The sequence below is a fragment of the Chelonoidis abingdonii genome, chromosome 3 (assembly GCF_003597395.2).
Source record: "Chelonoidis abingdonii isolate Lonesome George chromosome 3, CheloAbing_2.0, whole genome shotgun sequence".
Lineage (NCBI taxonomy): Eukaryota > Metazoa > Chordata > Testudines > Testudinidae > Chelonoidis > Chelonoidis abingdonii.
The window spans coordinates 14,703,524-14,723,025 of NC_133771.1; the positions used below are offsets into that span (position 1 = coordinate 14,703,524).

The 19,502-nt window shown below is 39.0% G+C and overlaps 1 protein-coding gene across 15 annotated transcripts in view; it reads right to left on the reverse strand.

Annotated features, from left to right (window-relative positions):
* SUPT3H (SPT3 homolog, SAGA and STAGA complex component) overlaps nt 1-19,502 on the reverse strand; it is a 559,042-nt gene that overhangs the window by 107,649 nt on the left and 431,891 nt on the right. For 13 of the 15 annotated variants that reach the window (XR_012655472.1, XM_032802086.2, XM_075063614.1 and 10 more), the window contains 3 exons: nt 19,072-19,179; nt 18,339-18,527; nt 16,187-16,297 (listed from right to left, as the gene is read on the reverse strand). Coding sequence is in view for 14 of the 15 variants with exons in the window: in XM_032802086.2 (XP_032657977.2) it covers nt 16,187-16,297; nt 18,339-18,527; nt 19,072-19,179 (408 nt within the window). In the remaining variant the exon portion in view is untranslated. Of the gene's footprint in view, nt 1-7,119; nt 7,195-15,583; nt 15,608-16,186; nt 16,298-18,338; nt 18,528-19,071; nt 19,180-19,502 lie in introns of those variants that run through there. The other 2 variants (XM_032802084.2, XM_032802087.2) reach the window with 2 other exon arrangements.

Consider the following 19,502-nt stretch of genomic DNA (forward strand, 5'->3'; position numbering starts at 1 on the left):
GGCAGTCAGAGGTTTAGGAATACCCAAAGTATGGGGCTGTGTCCCTGTCACTTTGGCTAAGAGCCACTGATGTCCAAATACATAATGTTCTTATCCTAAGACTACCAGGCATTAAAAGACCCACCAAAACACAAAAATATCAGGGAATCTAGACTATTTTCCTAACTAATGGCAAAAAAGGAATGATTTTCATTCTTCATAAGAATCTCTCTCAAATTGCTTAGCAGTTATTCACTAATATTTATTTATTGTCCTGATAGTGCATATCCAGAACGTACACATTGTGTCGGTGTAAGTTACAATCTACACAAAGCATGTGCATGTTTCTGTACCTAACTTTGATATAACTTCCTGAATTTCTAACAGATATAACCAAGTTACTCTATCATTTAGACATCTGACTGTATTTGCATTATTACTATACTAGTCTACAATAGCCATAAAGTGTGCATCTGTGTTGCTGCAGTGTATTCTGGGCTAGTACCACAGAAACCTTGAGGCCAGATTCTCATGTATACTACTCTCTTTACATCACTCTGGCAGCGTTAAGGAACTTAAAGATAGAGTAAGTGTAACTTACTCCCACATTAAGGTCCTTCTACACTACCAGAAGGAGCTTTTGGTGATAATGAAAATCTGGCTATATATATTTATACATATTTAAACAAAGCCATGCTGAACATTTAAAGGTTATAAATGGTTTACCACATTCAGAGCTGCATTGTTTCCTAGGAGTGTTACAGCTAATGTGCACTTTTTAGCTATCTTGTCTGTGCTTCTTTTTTCCTAACCGATTTAGTAAAATTTCTCAAGTGGCCAAACCAGAAGTTCTTTTATTGTGAAGTGTGACTCTAAAGAAATAAACAATCAAATACATTCATGTGAAAGAGCAAGCTGCACACGTGTAACTAAACAAGCACTTGCACTGCCAGCACTAAGTGTGTGAAAAGCTATTACAGTAGTTGTCTTTTGCAGTCCTGGAGTGAAAACTTCATGTGCAGAGTCACTTTATGCCAACATCTCCTGGCCAAACAGGACCATGTCTATACAGCCTAAAAGTCTTGTATGCTGCTTGCAACAATTCAAGTACTGTGTTGTGTGTTAAGACACTGATGTATGTGCAATCCAAGAATTTTAAATGTCCCCACAGGATATCAAATGCTATCCAGATCATTTGTAAATACTTTCCCAGTGCTCCAGAGAAAATGAGCCAGTTCTTTTCATATGTAGTTAAAAGACATTTTTGTGTTATCTAAAAATCTATGTTCCTGTTTAATAAAATTATCTAGGCAACTTACTGTTTCATCAGCACTGTGTGCGGCAAACAACATGTTTAATGGCCACTGAACTCCTGGAAACTTAGTCCAGAATGATACATCATTGTGTCAGATACTCTTAAGCAATATGCTGTTTGGTCTCTCTCTTTAGAAATATGAAACCCCTTGAAACCGCTACCACAAATAGTGAAACTTTTAAATTACTGCCAAGCCACCTGCTTTTCTCCAGGAAACTTCACAAAACCCTCCAAATTAGTAATGTCATTAAGTAAAGCTTACGAAACCTTTGTCATCCTGAAAATGTTTAGCTGTTGAACTTAAAGAGGGCAATGGAGCTTCCAAAAATCAAAAACACTGTCAAGTATAGTAAATAGACCTGTAAATGCTTCTCAAATTAAATGCTTTAAGATAGTTTTAAATCCTGTGTATACAGTTCTTCTGAATATTAAAGCTAGGGGCCAATCACATGGATCTTATTCTCAGGAGTCGTCCCATTCAGAGAGGACTCCTGGACAAGGCATCTCCACTGTTTATTTATCCCAATAAAATACTGCACAAACCTGTAGTATTTTGCACAGTATTTTAAAGAATGGTTTGTAATAAACAAGTAGTGATAGCTGGAGTTTCCCTTGTCCAATACTCCTTCCTAAATGGTTCTACAGAAAGTGGGTAAGGATGGATTATAAAACTGTATTCTGTCCATAAAGCACCCAAAAATGTACCATCTAATCTTGGAGTAATTTATCCAATAAGATGATTTAGAGGACAGTTCAGTGGCACCATTTTTGGAAGGCAAAAGCAGAGGGGAAGGAATATAAATCAAAGGTGACTGGCAGGTAAAGGATATATGCAGCAATCAGCCAAACCATGTGCACGCTGGCAGAAATTCAACAAGATCATTTATAAAAATTTTAAGTCAGGAGTACACAAAAGGGGGTCTGGTGCTAACTAAATCCACAGATAGATTACACGCCACTGAAATAAACACTTCCAGATGCTGGCATACAAAAACCTTTTACAGAAAGAAATGTTTTCTTTCATAAATCTGAAAGGAGGAACTTTGGGGTGAGGGGAAGGGAACAAGATTTTCAAACTGAGATCTGACTTCCTAGTGTTTTTATAGAATAATAATTCATATTTTCCAAATACAACGTGTTTATATTATAGAATAACAAGTATTAGACAATACCCTGAAATACATTGGAAGGAAAGTAACTATAACTGTTTAACACAAAAGAGTAATATTCATATTTTAAAAGTGAAAAAGAATCAAAACCAAAATTGTTTAATTAGGTTTTTTTCTGTGTAATTAAAACATACATTAAATCGTATGTAACTGATGATAAACACCTTGGGTAACATTTTCACAAGCACCTAAAAGACTTAGGAGCCTAAATTTAATTTTGAAAAGTAACTTCTGCACTAAGGGTGAAATCCTGACCAAAATGAATTCAATGACAAAATCACATTTATTTCTCTAGGTCCAGGATTTCATTCACATTTTCAATGAGTCTTTGTCTCTCTAGTATCTAATCTCTTTAAAAAAGGCACTTGGACTTCTAAGTCACTGAGGTGCTTTTGAAATTTTTACCTGTAATGTATGCAAATTATGCATCTGGAAACAAATTTTGTAGCATTTACTCCCAAACTGCTTACTAATGTAGACTCATCTACTGTTTTGGGCTGCAGCATACAGAAAATGTTGACAATAACCAAGACTGAACTACCAGGTGCCTTCCCAATTAAGGAAGATGGTTTGCAGAGCAAATGTAAAGAAAAATCTTTACACGTTTGATATGGGGTGCCTGAAGCACCCTTGCTTTTCTATATTTCCTCTACAATTTATCTTACTGATCGCTTATAGAGTGTGCACCAGTTTACCTTTCCTTTATGGGGACACTGCTGAATCATATTAATTTATTCATGATCCCAACAATGTGTACTAAATGTATACTAAATGTACCTGATGTAAATGTAAATGATCCCAACAATGTATACTAAATATCCCTTAGTATTTTAAAAAGTTTAATCTTTCTTTGCCACCAAAAAATAAATCTACTATTTATTAACTATTCTAGTGTTTTAGTGTCAACCAACAGCTAAGCATTGGCATGCCAGTCATGTTTCATAAATGTTGTTTTCTTTTTCATCAGCGATCACTGGAAACCAGCTTTATCAAAGTTTTAAAAAGATGTGGCTATGTGCTTCAGTGCTTTGTGGAATGGGATGGATTTAAGCATCTCCTTAAGTGGTTTGCTGAATTGGTGCCATTTATGGTGATGATCTTATATTTTTGTAGCATCTTTCATTCAAAATGAAATGGAAGTTCTTTAAAAACATTACTATTTGATTGTACTATATATTTCACATGCATACACACACACTTCCACACTTGCTTGCATGCACAGTAGGTACCATTAAAAACTACTTGGAGTGATTCAATTTACTATTTGTTATCAACATAAAACATGATCAGCACAGTATAAGGCACAAATAAAATCAGTCCCTGTCCCAAATGTTTTGTGGCACTCTCTATGAAGGGATTAATTAGTATTCAGTTCTGTTAGTTAAAAAAAGATATTTATAACTAGAAATATTGATCAACAAAAATGTCTTTAACTGCAAAGAAATTGTACTAAGCTCTTTGAATGATCTTTTACTGGTTTTTAGTTTTAAACACTTTGAGCCACAGCATAAATCCTTTTATAGACATATTTACACTGGGGCCTATAAGCTGTGATTGTCTGAAACGAAGTCTTTCTGAAACTCCTAGTATGATATGTCACACTCACTTATTTCAGTACAAATCTGACTAATGCAGACAGTAATAAATAATATAGGCATGCAAGTACTACCCAAGAGTATGGAGTGGTGTGCAGAACAACCAAAGCAAGAGGATTGTCAGCATACTGATATTTCTCCAATCAGGAAATTCTAAAACTCAGCAGCATGATTTTTAAGAAGTCTATTATAAACATATAAGGGCATAGGCTGAAGGAATATGAAAACGTTTCCAAAACAGATTTCCAGACCCCTCCAATACATGCTAATTCTGGACTGAATTATTACAGATCAAAGAAAAGCTAAGCTCTGTCTAGTGGAGGAGAAATTGAGTTCATAAAATAAGATGTATTACTGTTCAGACACTTGGAGAGAAGGTGTGCATTAGTAAACAGCATAGAAACAGAGTCTTGTATAAGGTAGATAAGAGTGGTGTGTGTGTGTGTGTGTGTGTTTTCAGGGCAATACTCCTGGCCCAAAGTAATTTCAGTTACATACAGTATCCTTCACTTCGTGTCCTAAACTATCTTTTATTAGTGTCATTGTATACTATTAAACACTTGCTGTATTTCAGTTCCAATCAGACTGCACTTCAGGACTGGACATAACTAAGGCTAAGATTTTGTCACTGAGGTCACAGAAACTGTGACTTCCACAGACCTCCATTACATTTTCCGCTTCAGCTCCCGGGCAGCGTGGCTGGGGGTATCAGCTGGTGGGGACCCAGCAGCTCTCAGTTGCTGGGCAGTTTAGGGACTCCACAGCTCCCAGCTGCTGCGGGTGGTGACTCCTCCACAGCTCCTAGCTGCTGCATGTGGTAGGGAGACCTTGCAGCTCCCAGCCACCACGAGTGGCATGGGGGCACCCCCACAGCTCTCAGCTGCCACAGGTGGCAGGGAGCCCCACAGCTCCAAGCTGCCGCAGGTGACGGGAGCTCCCTGCAGCTCCGAGCCGCTATGGGCGCAGGGGCGACCCTGGAACTCTGAGCCACCATGGGCACAGTGGGGAATCTGGAGCTCCCAGCTGGCAGTGGCGGCAGGGGAGACCCCAGAGCCCCAGCAGCCCTGGGTGCTGGTCCCTCCCTCCCTTCCCAGTGAGTTAAAGTCAGGAACAGATCACAGGCTTCTGTGAATTTTTGGTTATTGCCCATGACCTGTCCCTGACTTTCACTAAAAATAACGGTAACAAAATCTTAGCCTTAGACATGACTCTGCTATTCCATGGGCATCATTAAACAATGAACATTTACTAACCCATTCTGTTTATTAAGGTAGCACGTAAAGGCTCCAATCAACATCAGGGCCCCACCACATTACATGAAGTACAAATAGAGCTCTCCGACATTCTAAACATCTAATTAAAATGAGACACATGCAAGTGCAATAAACAGAACCTAGGGTTCTGTCATCCCAAACTTTCCCAAAGTGCTTCATGAACAACACGCATGCAGAATCACTCAAGTGCTGTCAGTGCTGGAGTAGCGGCACAGCAGCACAGTGCTGCAGCACATTCTGTATGACAGATTGCAGGAAGGAGGGAGATAAAGGGAAACTTTGGCCAGTTTTTAAGGTCACATTGGAAACATTTAATACTGGCTAAATTAATGGCCATATCAGATTATATTAGAATGGTTCACCATTGGGATCTGCACTCTAAATTGAAATGCTAAACTTAAGTAATGCACAAAATGCCCTAGACAGTTTCTGGTTTCAAATAGTTATCATTTGAATGCACTATTTATGGTCTTATTTGGATATTCTAGTCTATAAATTATCAACTCTCGTTTTGCAATATTCTTTGAATGCAGCTCCTTTGAAAAACAAATTATATGTCAAGGGCTCATTACAATGGACACCAAAGCTGAAGACTCTATATTAACCAATTGTTGACAGTTTTGTACCTTACAATAATGAAGATTTTATATGGATGTTATAAGGCTTAATTAATTAGTGTTTGCGAAATGCCTGCAGATTCTTCAAATTAACACAAACACCATATTTACTACAGTTTCTGGATTCATTTTCATATCTATGAAGACACTGGACTAAAGCTGATCTCACTTTCACTCAAATAAATCAGGAAAAATGACACTGAAATCAATGGCATTACCCTGGTGTAAAATATAAGCTAGTCTATAATCAGGCCTTACGGTGAAGCATACACTGAACAGACTACCAACTAATGCAGTTTGCTCTCTTTCAAAAAGACCTTCCAGTGACTTCCAATTTAACCCAAAAGGTAAGACATTATTATTATTAGGGTACTCACTCTTCACTGTAGCTATGATTTAGAGTTTCTCATCAAATGAATGATGAAGTGACCTAATTATGTGAGTGGTGGCCTGTAACCACCAAACTCGTTCTAATTCGAGCCCTGAGTTGGACTGAACAGGAGTTTAAGAAGTGGGGATTCAAGCTTTTTCTCCTCTTTCCAGCCCTTTAACATGTTCAGTAAAAAATGTGGAAAAAGTGTCATTTCATTTAATAGTTCATAAAAGCATTACTTTAATTTTCTGCTCAAATATAAATTCACATCTCAGTGTAAGAAATTCTGTTAATCCTACTCTGGCAAAACTCCCATTGATTTTTGCCTGAATAAGGAAGTAAGATTTAGCCCCAAAATGAAATAATGAAGAAATGTCTTACTGTTTTAGCTAATATGCATGTGGCACAGAAAAAACGGATTCAATTACAACATATGGAATTACATCATTCCACATGATGAAGAGTTACATACTTCCCATTCCTGTCTTGCAAAATTATATGGCATTGTGTTTTAAATCAGTCATTTACATCACTGCTGGTTGAGAGTCGGGATCATGCTTTAAACTAGGTAATAGAGGGCACCAACCATAAGCTGTCAATACAGAATACATGGATAAAATATATGTCTAGACTATCTTAGACATGATAGAGTGCAGAAGAATCTAGCATACACTTGCTGGCTTTCCATTATGGCTTATGCTCTGAGGCAAAAACCTAAATGCTCTAATTATGTTAGTCATTTTGACATAACTATTAAGGTTAGAATAAATGCAAACGGATCATTTTCACTTCTTTAATGTTAGCACTCTGTTACCATACGATTATGAAACTTTTAAAGTCCTCTTTAGGTCCAAACCAACATCTATCAAATACTGCTAGAGAACAAATTACACAAGTCAACTCTTTCTCCAAAACTGCCTTATTAACAGCACACATCACAATCATCAGATAAAGGAGATGGGAAAAATGGTGAAATAAAAAAAGGAGAAAGATCAGGTGACAGAGAATATTTCCATATTTTAAATCTCATGTACAGTGCCAAGTACATTGTTAATGCTTAACAAATAATAGCCACGCTGGAAAGCATATTCCCACTGGAATTTACATTGCTTGACAAAATAAGTTATGTTTCCTATGTTTGCTCAGTTTTCTTTTAAACAGAAGTAGAATCAAATATCACAGTCAGCTTTTGTGATTCAAAGTTACATACTAGCTAATGCAAGGGACTAGTAGTAAGGACTAGAGCTGGTCAGAATGATTTTATAACAAAAGATGCCCTTTTCATAAAACCAGTATCACCCTAGCTGTGCCCCACTGCTGGAGAACTCTAGTCAATTTCACTTTTGTCTAGTGAAATTGACAAAAGCTCTGCCTCCCACTTCACCATTAGCCAGAGGACAGAGAGGCACAGAGTCAGGCCACGTCTACACTACGGGATAATATCGAATTAGCTAAAATCGGTTTTATAAAGCTGATATTATAAATTTGATTTCATGCGGCCACACTAGGCACAGTAATTCGGCGTTGTGCGTCCATGGTCCGAGGCTAACGTCGATTTCTGAAGCGTTGCATTGTGGGTAGCTCTTCCGTAGCTATCCATTCTTCCGCAGTCTCCCCACCCTTCGAGATTTCTGTTGAGTTGATCATTTAATTGTCGCGGGTGTTCTGGGTAAAGGTTCGTCAGTCCTATCCTCCTCAGAAAACATCAGCTGACAATCCTTTTCGCGCCATTTTTTTTTCTGATTGCCTGGAGATGCCATAGCACGGCAAACCATGGAGCCCCGTTCATCAGCTTTTTTTTTTCCGGCATTCCGTATGTGTACTGGATGCCGCGGACAGAGAAGGCGATATTCCAGCGCTACACAGCAGATTCACTTGCTTTTTGCATGATAGCAGAGATGTTACCAGTCGTTCTGTACCGTGCTACTGCCGGAGTAACTGGGCAATGCATATGACGGTATCTTTCCCCCTCTGTACTGCTGCTATATGAGTGCCCTGGCTGAAATCGGCCGGGGCGCAACGCAAAGCAAAATGGGTTGACTCCCCGAGTCAATCCCTCCTTATGTTTCTAAAATAGAGTCAGTCCTGCCTAGAATAGGGGCAGTGTATAGAGAGTCTCAGAGCACAGCTGCTCGTGTCAGTATTCACAGGGGGTGCCCCTGCAACATCCCACCCGTTGCTTCCTTCTCCCCCAACCTTCCTGGGCTACCGTGGCGTGTCTGCACTATTTGTGTCATGAAGTATAAAGATGCTAAGAATAAGAACACTTGATTAGTGAGATAAATGAGGGGGAGGCAGCCTCCCGGCGCGATGATAGTCAGGGCGGGACATTAAGCGGTGTTTGGGGAGAGGGCCCAGCATCTGCTGCTGCTATGACAGTCCAGCAGTACAGAATCTTTTCTTTAGCACAGGAAAGGGAGGGGGCTGATTGAAGCTCAGCCCCAGTTGCTATGATGAAGACGTTACTTAGCCGTTCTGTCCTATCTACTGGAGTGAAGGATCAATTCCTGTTCTTACCCAGAGTGCCAGCCTATTCATGTTAAAAAGCCATTGGAGCACTCAGGGGTTGATGAGGACAGTTACAGTCCTACTGCACACCATACCGGATGGGGAGGGGAGAGGAGCGGATACTGCTCTTCACTGCTGCAGCATCGCGTCTACCAGCAGCATTCAGCTACACATAGGGTGACATTGAAAGAAGTCAAGAAATGATTTCTTTCCCTTTTCTTTCACGTGGTGGGGGGGGGGGGGAAAACTGAGAGCTATTCCCCATCACGCCAGAACACTGTGTTTGTACCTACAGATTGGGGCTCAGCCAAGAAATGCAAATACTTTTCAGAGCACTGCTGTGACTGTGGGATATGGCTTGGAGTCCTCAGTACCCCCTCCCTCCCTCCATGAGCTTCCATTTGATTCGTTGGCTTTCCGTTACACTTGTCATGCAGCGCTGTGTATGCCTGGAGATTTTTTTCAAACGCTTTGGCATTTTTCGTCATCTGTAACGAGCTCGATACAACAGATTTGTCTCCCCATAAAGCGATCAAATCCAGTATTCTCCGTACGGTCCATGCTGGAGCTCTTTTTGAATTTGGGGACTGCATCGCCACCGTGCTGATCAGACTTCACGCTTGGGCATTTTACAGGAAATGCTAATTCAAAAGTTCGCGCGGGCGTTTTCCTGTTACCTGCCCCTGCATCCGATGTTCAGACTGCTGTCCAGATCGGTCCAGTGGTTCACTGTGGGCATACCGCCGCGAGGCCAATAACGTCAATTCCGTCCACACTAACCGTAATCCGATATGTTAATATCGAATTTAGCGCTACGCTCTCGGGGCGGAGTACAGAAATCGATTTAAAGAGCCCTTTATATCGATATAAAGGGCGTTGTAGTGTGGACGGGTACAGCGTTAAATCGATTTAAACGTGTAGTGTAGACCAGGCCTCAGAGTACTTAAGCTTCCCCGCCTCCTATAGCTCGGTGAACTAGAGAGTTCCCTGGTCCTAGTCACTGATTCAAAGCAATCTGGATTGTTTAGTAAAGCAGGTGCAAATAAACAATATGCTTTTTAATACGGCTAAATGTAAACATATAGAGCCTGGAACAAAGAATGTGGGCCATGCTTACAGGATAGAATACTCTATACTGGGAAGCAATGACTCTGCAAAAGATTTGGGAGTTTTGGCAAATATCAGCTGAACATGAGCTCCTAGTGTGATGCTGTGGCCAAAAGGCCTAATGCAATCCTGGGATGCATAAACAGGAAAAACTTCACTAGAAATAGAGAGGTTAAGGGGTCACTGATTATGGTTTATAAACATCTACATGGAACAAATATATTTAATAATGGGCTGTTCAATCTAGCAGAGAAAGGTATAACATGAGCCAAAGGCTGGAAGCTGAAGCTAGACAAATTCAGACTGGAAATGAGGACACTTTTAATAGTGAGAGTTATTAATCATTGGAACAATTTACCAAGAGGCATGGTGGATTCTCCATCTTAAATTAAGATTGGATGTTTTTCTAAAAGATATGCTTTAGGAAGTATTGTTGGGAAGCTCTATGGGTCTGTGTTAGACAGGAAGCTAGACTAGATAATCACTATTGTCCCTTACACATTAGAATTTGTGAATCAGTGTATCTGCTTGTCCGTAGCTGACTGAGGTGGAGCTGTTGGCATAGCACTGGAATTAGATGATCTCGTACACTGAGACCTATTTCTCTGCTTTGCAAACTGTCCAGCTTGATGGGTAAAACAGCTGCCTATAATACTGCCATTGCTGTTGTTGAAGCCTATATTAGTGTCTCCTGGGAGCTGTGGTATACACTTGTAAGGAGCCAAGAGTAGGCTGAGATTCCTTAAACGAGCGTAAGGCTTTACCCACTTTTTCAGAAAGCAGAGATCGACCATCAAAAGGAAGATCTTTAATAGTTTGAAAACTGTCCGCAGCTATAACTGAGTTTTGCAACCAGGATGCTCTCCTCATTCTTGGCAGATGCCATCACTTTGGAAGAAGAGTCTTTTCCATCAAGAGCACTGGAGAGAGATCTTGGCCACCGCACACTCATAGCAAGATAGAGCTGAAAGAGATGTCAAGAGGTCATCTAGTCCAGCCCCCTGTGCTGAGCAGGACAAAATATATCTAGATCATCCCTGTTTGTCTAGCCTGTTCTCAAAAAAACTCCAGTGATGGGGTTTCCACAATACCGCTTGAAAGCATATTCCAGGGATCAGCTATTCTTATAGTTAGAAGGTTTTTCTTAATATCTAATCTAAATCTCCCTTGCTGCATAGTAAACTTCACTGATGTCCCAGTTTAAAGACATCATGCTTCACTGTAGTTTTCTGGATGAAACTGTTAGCAATCTTATTTACTTTTAGTTCCCTGGTATTGTTTTGATGCATGTTAAGGACAGCTACATTATTCAGTTGTGTCTGTCCCATTGATAACTGGAGATAATTTTTTAAGTTTTCTGAAGCTGGAGAATTAATTCAGGATGATACAGGCACAAAGAGAAGGATTCTTATAAATTTGCAGTACTCTGGAAATGTAGTGCTTCCAGAGTACTGCAAATGACCAAGATCTTTCTTGATGGGTAACAGCTAATTTAGGCACCATCATTTTGTATGTATAGTTGGGATTATATTTTGCCATATGCATTACTTTGCATTTAACATTGAATTTCATCTGCCATTTTATTGCCAAGTCTCCCAGTTTTGTGAGATCCCTTTGTAACTCTTCACAATCTGTTTTGGATTTAACTATCTTGAGTACTTTTGTAACTTTGCAACCTCACTGTTTATCCCTTTTTGCAGATCATTTATGAATAGGTTGAATAGCACTGGTCCCAGTAAAAGCACTTGGGGGACACCATTATTTACTTCACTCCATTCTGAGAATGGACCATTTATTTGTTCTCTTTGTTTCCTATCTTTTAACTAGAGTGCTTGGGACTGTTTTCAGGATCATTAACAATTCTTAATTTAATGATAAGCCTTTTATTATCTTAATCACCCTGCCTCTGTTTACGAACAAAGTCCAACAGTATGTTGGCTTCAATGGTTTTACATCGTTTTTGGCTGGTGTATCAGAGTGGAGCATTATGTTTCTAAATATACTACATTCTAACCCTTCTACTTGACTGAACTGAGCTGGTATATAACTGGTAAGAAGATCAGCAATTCTTCCACTGCCCAATGCTGGCTCTTTTCTTTGATTTACTGCAGATCTGGTAGCATGAATGGCAAGTTGCCACCAGGGAAACTGGTGGGAAATGGCAGGATGCAGAGAAAATCTTTTCCCTTCCTGCTCACAGCAAACTATGTGAGAGGGCCTATTAATTACAAAACAAAATACTCATGTGGAAGAGTGGGAAGCAGCTTGAAGAGGAGTTGAGCTGCCGGTAAACAAATGTATTGATAAACTTATTTATAACTTTATTGTGTTTGTCTAACCCAGCTCTTTGTACATCACTTGTATTTAAGGCTAACTTTTTGTGGAGAGAGACCATGGGTAAAATCCTGCCTTCATGACATCAATGGCCTTCAGGAGGGGCCAGGATTTCACCCCAAGTCTTCAAATGCATTTGTACAACACTGAGCATAATGAGGTCCTGATAGTGCCTCTGCATGCTGCACTAATACAAAACAACAACAACAACGCAGAATTCCAGGTTGCTAAAAAAATGGTTTTAATTTAATCCTGTTATTTAATTAATTTATTCTATATCAGTATTTATTTTTTGTTTTTTTTTTAAAGTTGTTAAAAGAATATCGTTAAAGTTGCAAAGCCCAGCACTCAAAAGTTAGGCATCACCAGAATTAAGATTGCCTATGCAACCTTAATTTGCCCCCTAGAGTATGTGCATTACAATACAATATTTAATTACATTACTTTCTGTCTTTTCCACAGGCTTGCTGGTCATGCAGGGTACCAGATAGATGGCGCTCAGTGAGGGCTAGATTGTGATACCATTTCTCATGCTTAGTAGTAAACCGCTCCTCAAGCAGTCTCATTGAAATCAGTGGCACTGCTCAAGGAGTAAGATCCCACAATCTGGCCTAGACTGAGGCAGCTGTCCGATATTTCTTTTTATCCACATCATTCAATGTACAGCCCCAAGTCTTATTTACTGCACACCATGCAAATGCTGGACCAATTACAGAATTGGTTTTAATTTTCTCAAGGGATTTTCTGTTGGGTTCATCAGCACGGTATCTGAGCCTCTCACAGACACTAATGGATTTATATTCTCAACACCTCTGTGACGCAGAGGACTATATTTATCCCCATAAGCAGATACGTCATAGAGCTTGTCTACATTACCCACAGGATCAACAGGCAGCAACTGATCCAGTGGGGGTCAATTTATCGCATCTAGTCTAGATGCGATAAATTGACCTCCGAGTGCCCTTCCGTCGATTCCGGTACTCCACCGGAGTGAGAGGCGCAGGCAGACTCGATAGGGGGAGCGTCAGCCGTCGACTCACCACAGTGAAGACACCGTGGTGAGTAGATCTAAGTATGTCGACTTCAGCTACGTTATTCATGTAGCTGAAGTTGTGTAACTTAGATTGACACCCCCCACCCCCCAGTGTAGACCAGGCCATAGAGTCAGAGTTTAAGGCCAGAAGGAACCACCAGATCATCTAGTCTCCTATATATCACAGGCCACCAACACACCCAGCATCGCTACACTAGACCTAACAACCAAAATTAGACCAAAGTATTACAGCCCACAGGAGACATGATGAACTGAGACAAAAGATACAGGCCAAAATTTCCAATGTTGGGTGCTCAACTTGGGACAACTAAGGCCTAATTTTTCAGAGGCACTGAACACCTGCAGCATCTACTGACAACATCTGCCAATGTTAACGTAGCACTTTTGAAAATCAAAGTTGGGATGCTCAAAACTTGGGTGCTTTCCTCATTTTTGGGCACAATTAGTGCCGTACTCACATCATTTTGATCTAAGTGACTTGGTTAATGCGACACAGGAAATCTGTGACAGAGTCTTGGATAAAAACTCATTCTCTTGATTCCCCGTGCATTGCCTTATCCATGAAGTCATGATCACTCTTACTGCAGCCTCCTGCCACATTTTCTACACACTTTCCAATTTCTGTGATGAATGAGACAGGGAAAAAATGAGAGACCAACACCAAGGCATCACCAGAGCCAAACTCTCTCAACCCTGAGGAGCTGTTCATGGAAGGTAGTCTTGGTGTGTATGTTGACTTGGATGGGCTTCCTCTCCTTACTCTTTTATTTCCAGCTAGGGAGCAAGGAATCACCCCAGAGAGCTGTGTCACAGACAGTGGCAACAATGGCTCAGGCACAACGTTTTTAAAATGACAACATGGCTAACTGACTATATACAAATATTTATATAGGGGAGAAAAAGAACAGGAATGATAAGGGAAACATCACATGCCTTTTGTGATCACTGTACTTTTGCAGCATAAAGGAAATGAAGGGCAGTTTGGGAAACTCCCTCTTTTATACCGTTGGAACTGTGTGTGACTGGAGAAGGGTGAGTGGTCCAAATACGTACACATATCCCAAGAGGGGAAAATTCTTGAAGCAGAATAAAGATAGATTAGTTTAAATACATGTACTCTAATACCTTTGACACAAGATCTTCCTCATCTTTATCATTATAAGGATAAATGTAGGATCTGCTCTACAGCAACCTAATCTGTCTAGTAGATGGCCTAAGATTCCCTGTTTCTTGGCCTGTTTGGAGGGACCAGTGGCCTTTTATCTCATCAAGCACCAGCCATAGATGCTAATGCCAAGAATATATGATGGCCAGTGATGTACAGCTTTGGTTATTCATGAGATATTAGGCTCTTTAAAAAAAATCACATTCTTCAAATAGTATTCTGCATGCCCACTCTGCCCTGTGGGTATAGAATAACATCCTGTCTGGTGACACAGATAGTCTACTCCTGAATTTCAAACCTCTACCTATAAATTAGTTGCTTTTTGGAAAAAACAAAGTTGCTTCACTATAATTGGGTGCAAGCTGCCTTTTCCTTCTTTACAATGTATTTCATTACATTCTCTGCTGCCAGTGGCTATCTGCAGGGTTTTAGCTGAATATCACCTAACCTATTATTAAAGTGCACCACTCTGGAATGTAACTTCTGTGCTAAATTGTTACATAATATTAAACTAATAGTTGTGGGTGGCAAATGATACAGTTGAGATTATATACAGAGATTCATTAAAAATGTATCTACAGCTATCATGAATAAAATATATATGTAATACCATATAGGCCTACATATAAAAGCACCAGACACACCTATGGCATTATGAAAATAATATTTTAGCTTACTTTTCTTAATTTTATCCCATTGCTCCCAATTATAATTTCTTGGGATCCCCAAAACAAATCTCCTTCCTTGATGCTGGCAATTTTCAGATACTTGTAGATGGCTTTCTTATGTAGAAGCATATTGCATGTGGTCATCCTTTCTATTTGTTTTAATTTTTCCTTATAAGCGATTTCCTCTAACCCCATTATCATTTTGAATATTCTTTTCTCAAATCCCTTGAAGTCATCAACTTCTTTCTGGATATCAGGTATTCAGATCTGAACACAGCATTACTTCTGAGTTGTACTGACTCAGACGTTTATGTGAGGTGCACTCGCATCTAAATTGTGAGACATTATGAAGCAGGCAGGGATATAGGCCACACACAGTAGCCAGTTGTAAGGAGATGCCCCTAATTTATGATATCAGACACACCTGGCAGCTTTGAAGTTTACATCAGCTGAAAATTTAAATAAATAATTTGTTTGGGGCTGCTTTGAATAATGGATTTTCAATTTGTGTACAAATCTGATGGGAAAACCTCACAATCTATCAGCATTTTACTGGAAGCTCAATTCTATTACATTTCAGTGGAGGCTCAAAATTGTTTAAAGAAACCAATCTGTTCTTTCTCCAACCCTAAATGTATCACTTGAGATTTGAACTTCCAATAGGAGCAGTATCTGACATGTAACTAATTTTAGAATACAAAATGCTCCTCAACATATTGCAATACCTATAATTTCAAATAACAGTAAACCTAAATTTTGCAAAAACAGAAAATTTGAGTGCTAACAAAAAGCATAATTTATAATTGAAAGAAAATAATATTTAAAATAAAAAAACTTTTTTGTCCTTCCAAAAAGAGACAGAAATTACTAAGTTTTATTTCCCAAGAGAATTATGCCACTTTTGTAAAGAAAATTACAGTCACCACAAATTGCTCTCAACAATTTCAAGGCTTCTTCATTTGACCACTTGAAAATCAAAGTTCTTTAAGATTATAAATATAACTTTTTATAACTCTGTTATTACGTACTGTGAATGGGGAAAGGGGGCCAATCTTGTGGCTGTAGCGCCGAATGGCCTCTCTGATGTGGCAGGGCTGGATGGCATCGCTTTGAGCCTCTATACCACAAGCTGCAGTGCTCTGCAACAGAAAAACACATAAATTGTTGCTAAATCAAAAACACACAACAGACCTGCAGTGCATAAAATATGAAAATAAACCTTTATAAAATGGACTGATTTTTTTTTTCCTGAGGATACACATTATTGTTGCCACACACTACATCTTAAAAATCTATTAACAAATCAAAGAGGACTTTTACATGACCTCTGTTTTAACAGACTCAGAGAACAATATATTTGTCCTTTTAAATCTTTTACCCGGTGCTGATGTATGCAGCAATGGAAAAAAGTAGCAAATGCTCAAATTAAAATGAAAGGATCATGTAAGTCATGCTGCAATAACCACAGAAAGCTATTTCTGAAACATTTCAAGCTTTCCTTATAATATTAAGGGGCAGTAAAAAAATTCTGGTAAGTATTTCTAAGTATTTCAAAGCAGACACCAAGATCACAATCGTCTGATGTCAAATTTAAATTTGAAAATGAAACCTGTAACATAATTATAAAGTCACAAAGATAAAGAAATATCTTAATAGATTCAAACTGGAAAATTTTCAGATTTTAAATAGATTTTTGAACTAAGGATCCTGTGCAAGAAATAGCAGATTCATGCATGCTGGTCCATGGATGCTACAAAGATCTTCTTGGCTATGCAGGAACAGAAGCTGTACTGTAATTTTAGTAGGCAAAATGTAATGTTGGTGTAGGCCTCTCTGGCTGCCCAAGACAGTTGCCTGCAAAAACTCACAGATTTCATCCAGGTGACTGCCACGTCATAAGGTCAGGGGAATGCCACTAGTGAATCCATTAAGCATGACCAACATACAATGGACACCGCATATACAAGATATACACAAAAATACTATGAACATATACCATGGGCCAAAATTTTCAGACGTGGATGTCTAAAGCTAAGTATGTAAATAAAGTGACTGATTTTCAGAAGTGCTGACCACCAACAGATCCCAGTTGGTATCAATGAATGGAAACCACATGCTACATAATGTGTTGGTGGGTCCTCTCTAAATGACATTCATAAAGGGAATGTGAAACCCACAGCTTTGTGTTGGTCTGGGCCCTGATGTAGTATGAATAGCATTCTTCGCTAAACAGCTGGTCTATCACAACACCTTAGCTATGCCTAGTAGACTCCTGTCAAAACTGGATATGTCGTTTCAGTAAATTGTACAGTAGTTTATAAATATCACATTTTTTAAAATGACGAAGTAAGGTTATGAGCTTATATTAAACAAAATTGTATGTAAAATTGCATACTTAGTTAATATTTTGTGCCTGTGAACTGCAGTGCAAATCACTCACATGAACCCCACCAACCCAATGTAAAAAGGAATGGGGAAAAGTAACATTCAGAACTCCTAAGCCAAATATTTTTACAGATCATCAATAAGTTCCTCACTGGTATGGTATGTAAAAAAGCCAATGCTGACAGTTAATTTATTAGTGAGGGAAAGTTGAGCTATATTGGGAGTATCTATCCCTCTTATGATTCTATGAGAAGTATATACATACCATGTTTATTGTTTGATAATGTCAATGTAACAATTACTAGTGGAATGTGCATGTTTGTTGGCAAGAAAATAACGTACATGAAAGCAGCACTAGTCCTTCAATTCATACTGTTGACCTTGAGTTATAGTAACATTTTTTCCCAAGATTTCCCAAAATATCTGAAAAATACAGCAATGATATAACCTCTTTGTTTATTCAGTTTTCCCCCACTTCGGTTTTGATATGATCATCCCTCCCACTTAGAACACCTGGGATTACAGTGAAAACTAGGAACGGTAATACCGACATTGGATATCTTGAATGTGAGATAAAAGATACCCATATTTCATTCAAAGCATGTAAGCTGAACTTACTGAGATAAAAATAAGGATAGTGAAGGTCTTAAGCCTTTTCAGCAATTCTGATCTTTAAACTGTGTACCATATTTTACAATTCAGTTTTCCAAACCAAGATTTCAAGCGCAAGAAAAAGATCAAGATCTTCAGCAGATATATTGAGTGCCTGTCTACGACAGCCTCATCCACACCAACCTTTTTTCTTTTTCTTTGTTTGACTTTGGTGGAGTCTTGTCCAATTCCCCCATTCCCCAGGGCTCCGGACAGCGTTTTCCCAAGGTGTTGTGGTCCTGCTGATGCTGGTGGAGTGGGCGTAGGAGGTGGTGTGTTTTCGGGGGAGTCAAGATTACTCTTCATATTTGTGGTCTGGCCTAAGAGATGTGGCTATCAAAACAAAAAGTCAAGCAGTTATTGTAAAATGAAATTTTTAAGAACAGTTTCATTGGTTTCCTGGACTTACTGTAACAGGAAGTTTAATACACCATTTGAGAAGTCACTGTGATTGCTGATCCAGGTAATTACAGCAACTATTGTAATCTGCTATTGCTGATATGTATGCATATTAATTTCTAATGCTGGAGTAAAAGTCCACATACAAGAAGTAGTTCAGGGCTGGTGGTGGGAATTTCTATACAAGCAGAAAAAAATTTCATTTTTAAATGTAAAGCTGTCGTCAATAATTTTCAATAGTCTTTAATATGTAGGTTTAAAAGTTTTTTTTTAATAGTTATAAACATACAGTGATTTTGCCCATCCCAGAATCAGCACATCAACAGCTGTCAGATACAAATATGGACTACAAGGAACTCAATGATTCCAAAAAAATGCATGCACTAATAAAATAAGTACCACCCTACCTATGATATTTATTTCTACTCTTATGAAATGATGGCTATACTGACAATATTAAATAAAAACAAGTATTTACCTCAGCAGAACTGGGATACTGTATAAAAGTAGCAGATATTGCATGACTGAATGGATCACCTGCTTTGGGTGCCATATCCTGTTTGACCAAAAGAGCCAAGTCCACCAACTAGAAGAGCAACAAAAGCAACAATTAAAGATCAGGTTCACTGAGATGGAATGAACTTGTTATGAACTGGTGACAAGTTTCAGAGTGGTAGTTGTGTTAGTTTGTATCAGCAAAAACGACGAAGAGTACTTGTGGCACCTTAGAGACTAACAATTTCATTTGGTATAAGCTTTCATGGGCTAAAATCCACTTCATCAGTCCATGCATCTGCTGAAGTGGATTTTAGCCCACAAAAGCTTATACCCAAATAAATTTCTTAGTCTCTAAGGTGCCATAAGTACTCCTCGTTGTTTTTTTATGAACTGTATCTCAAAAGTGAAGGA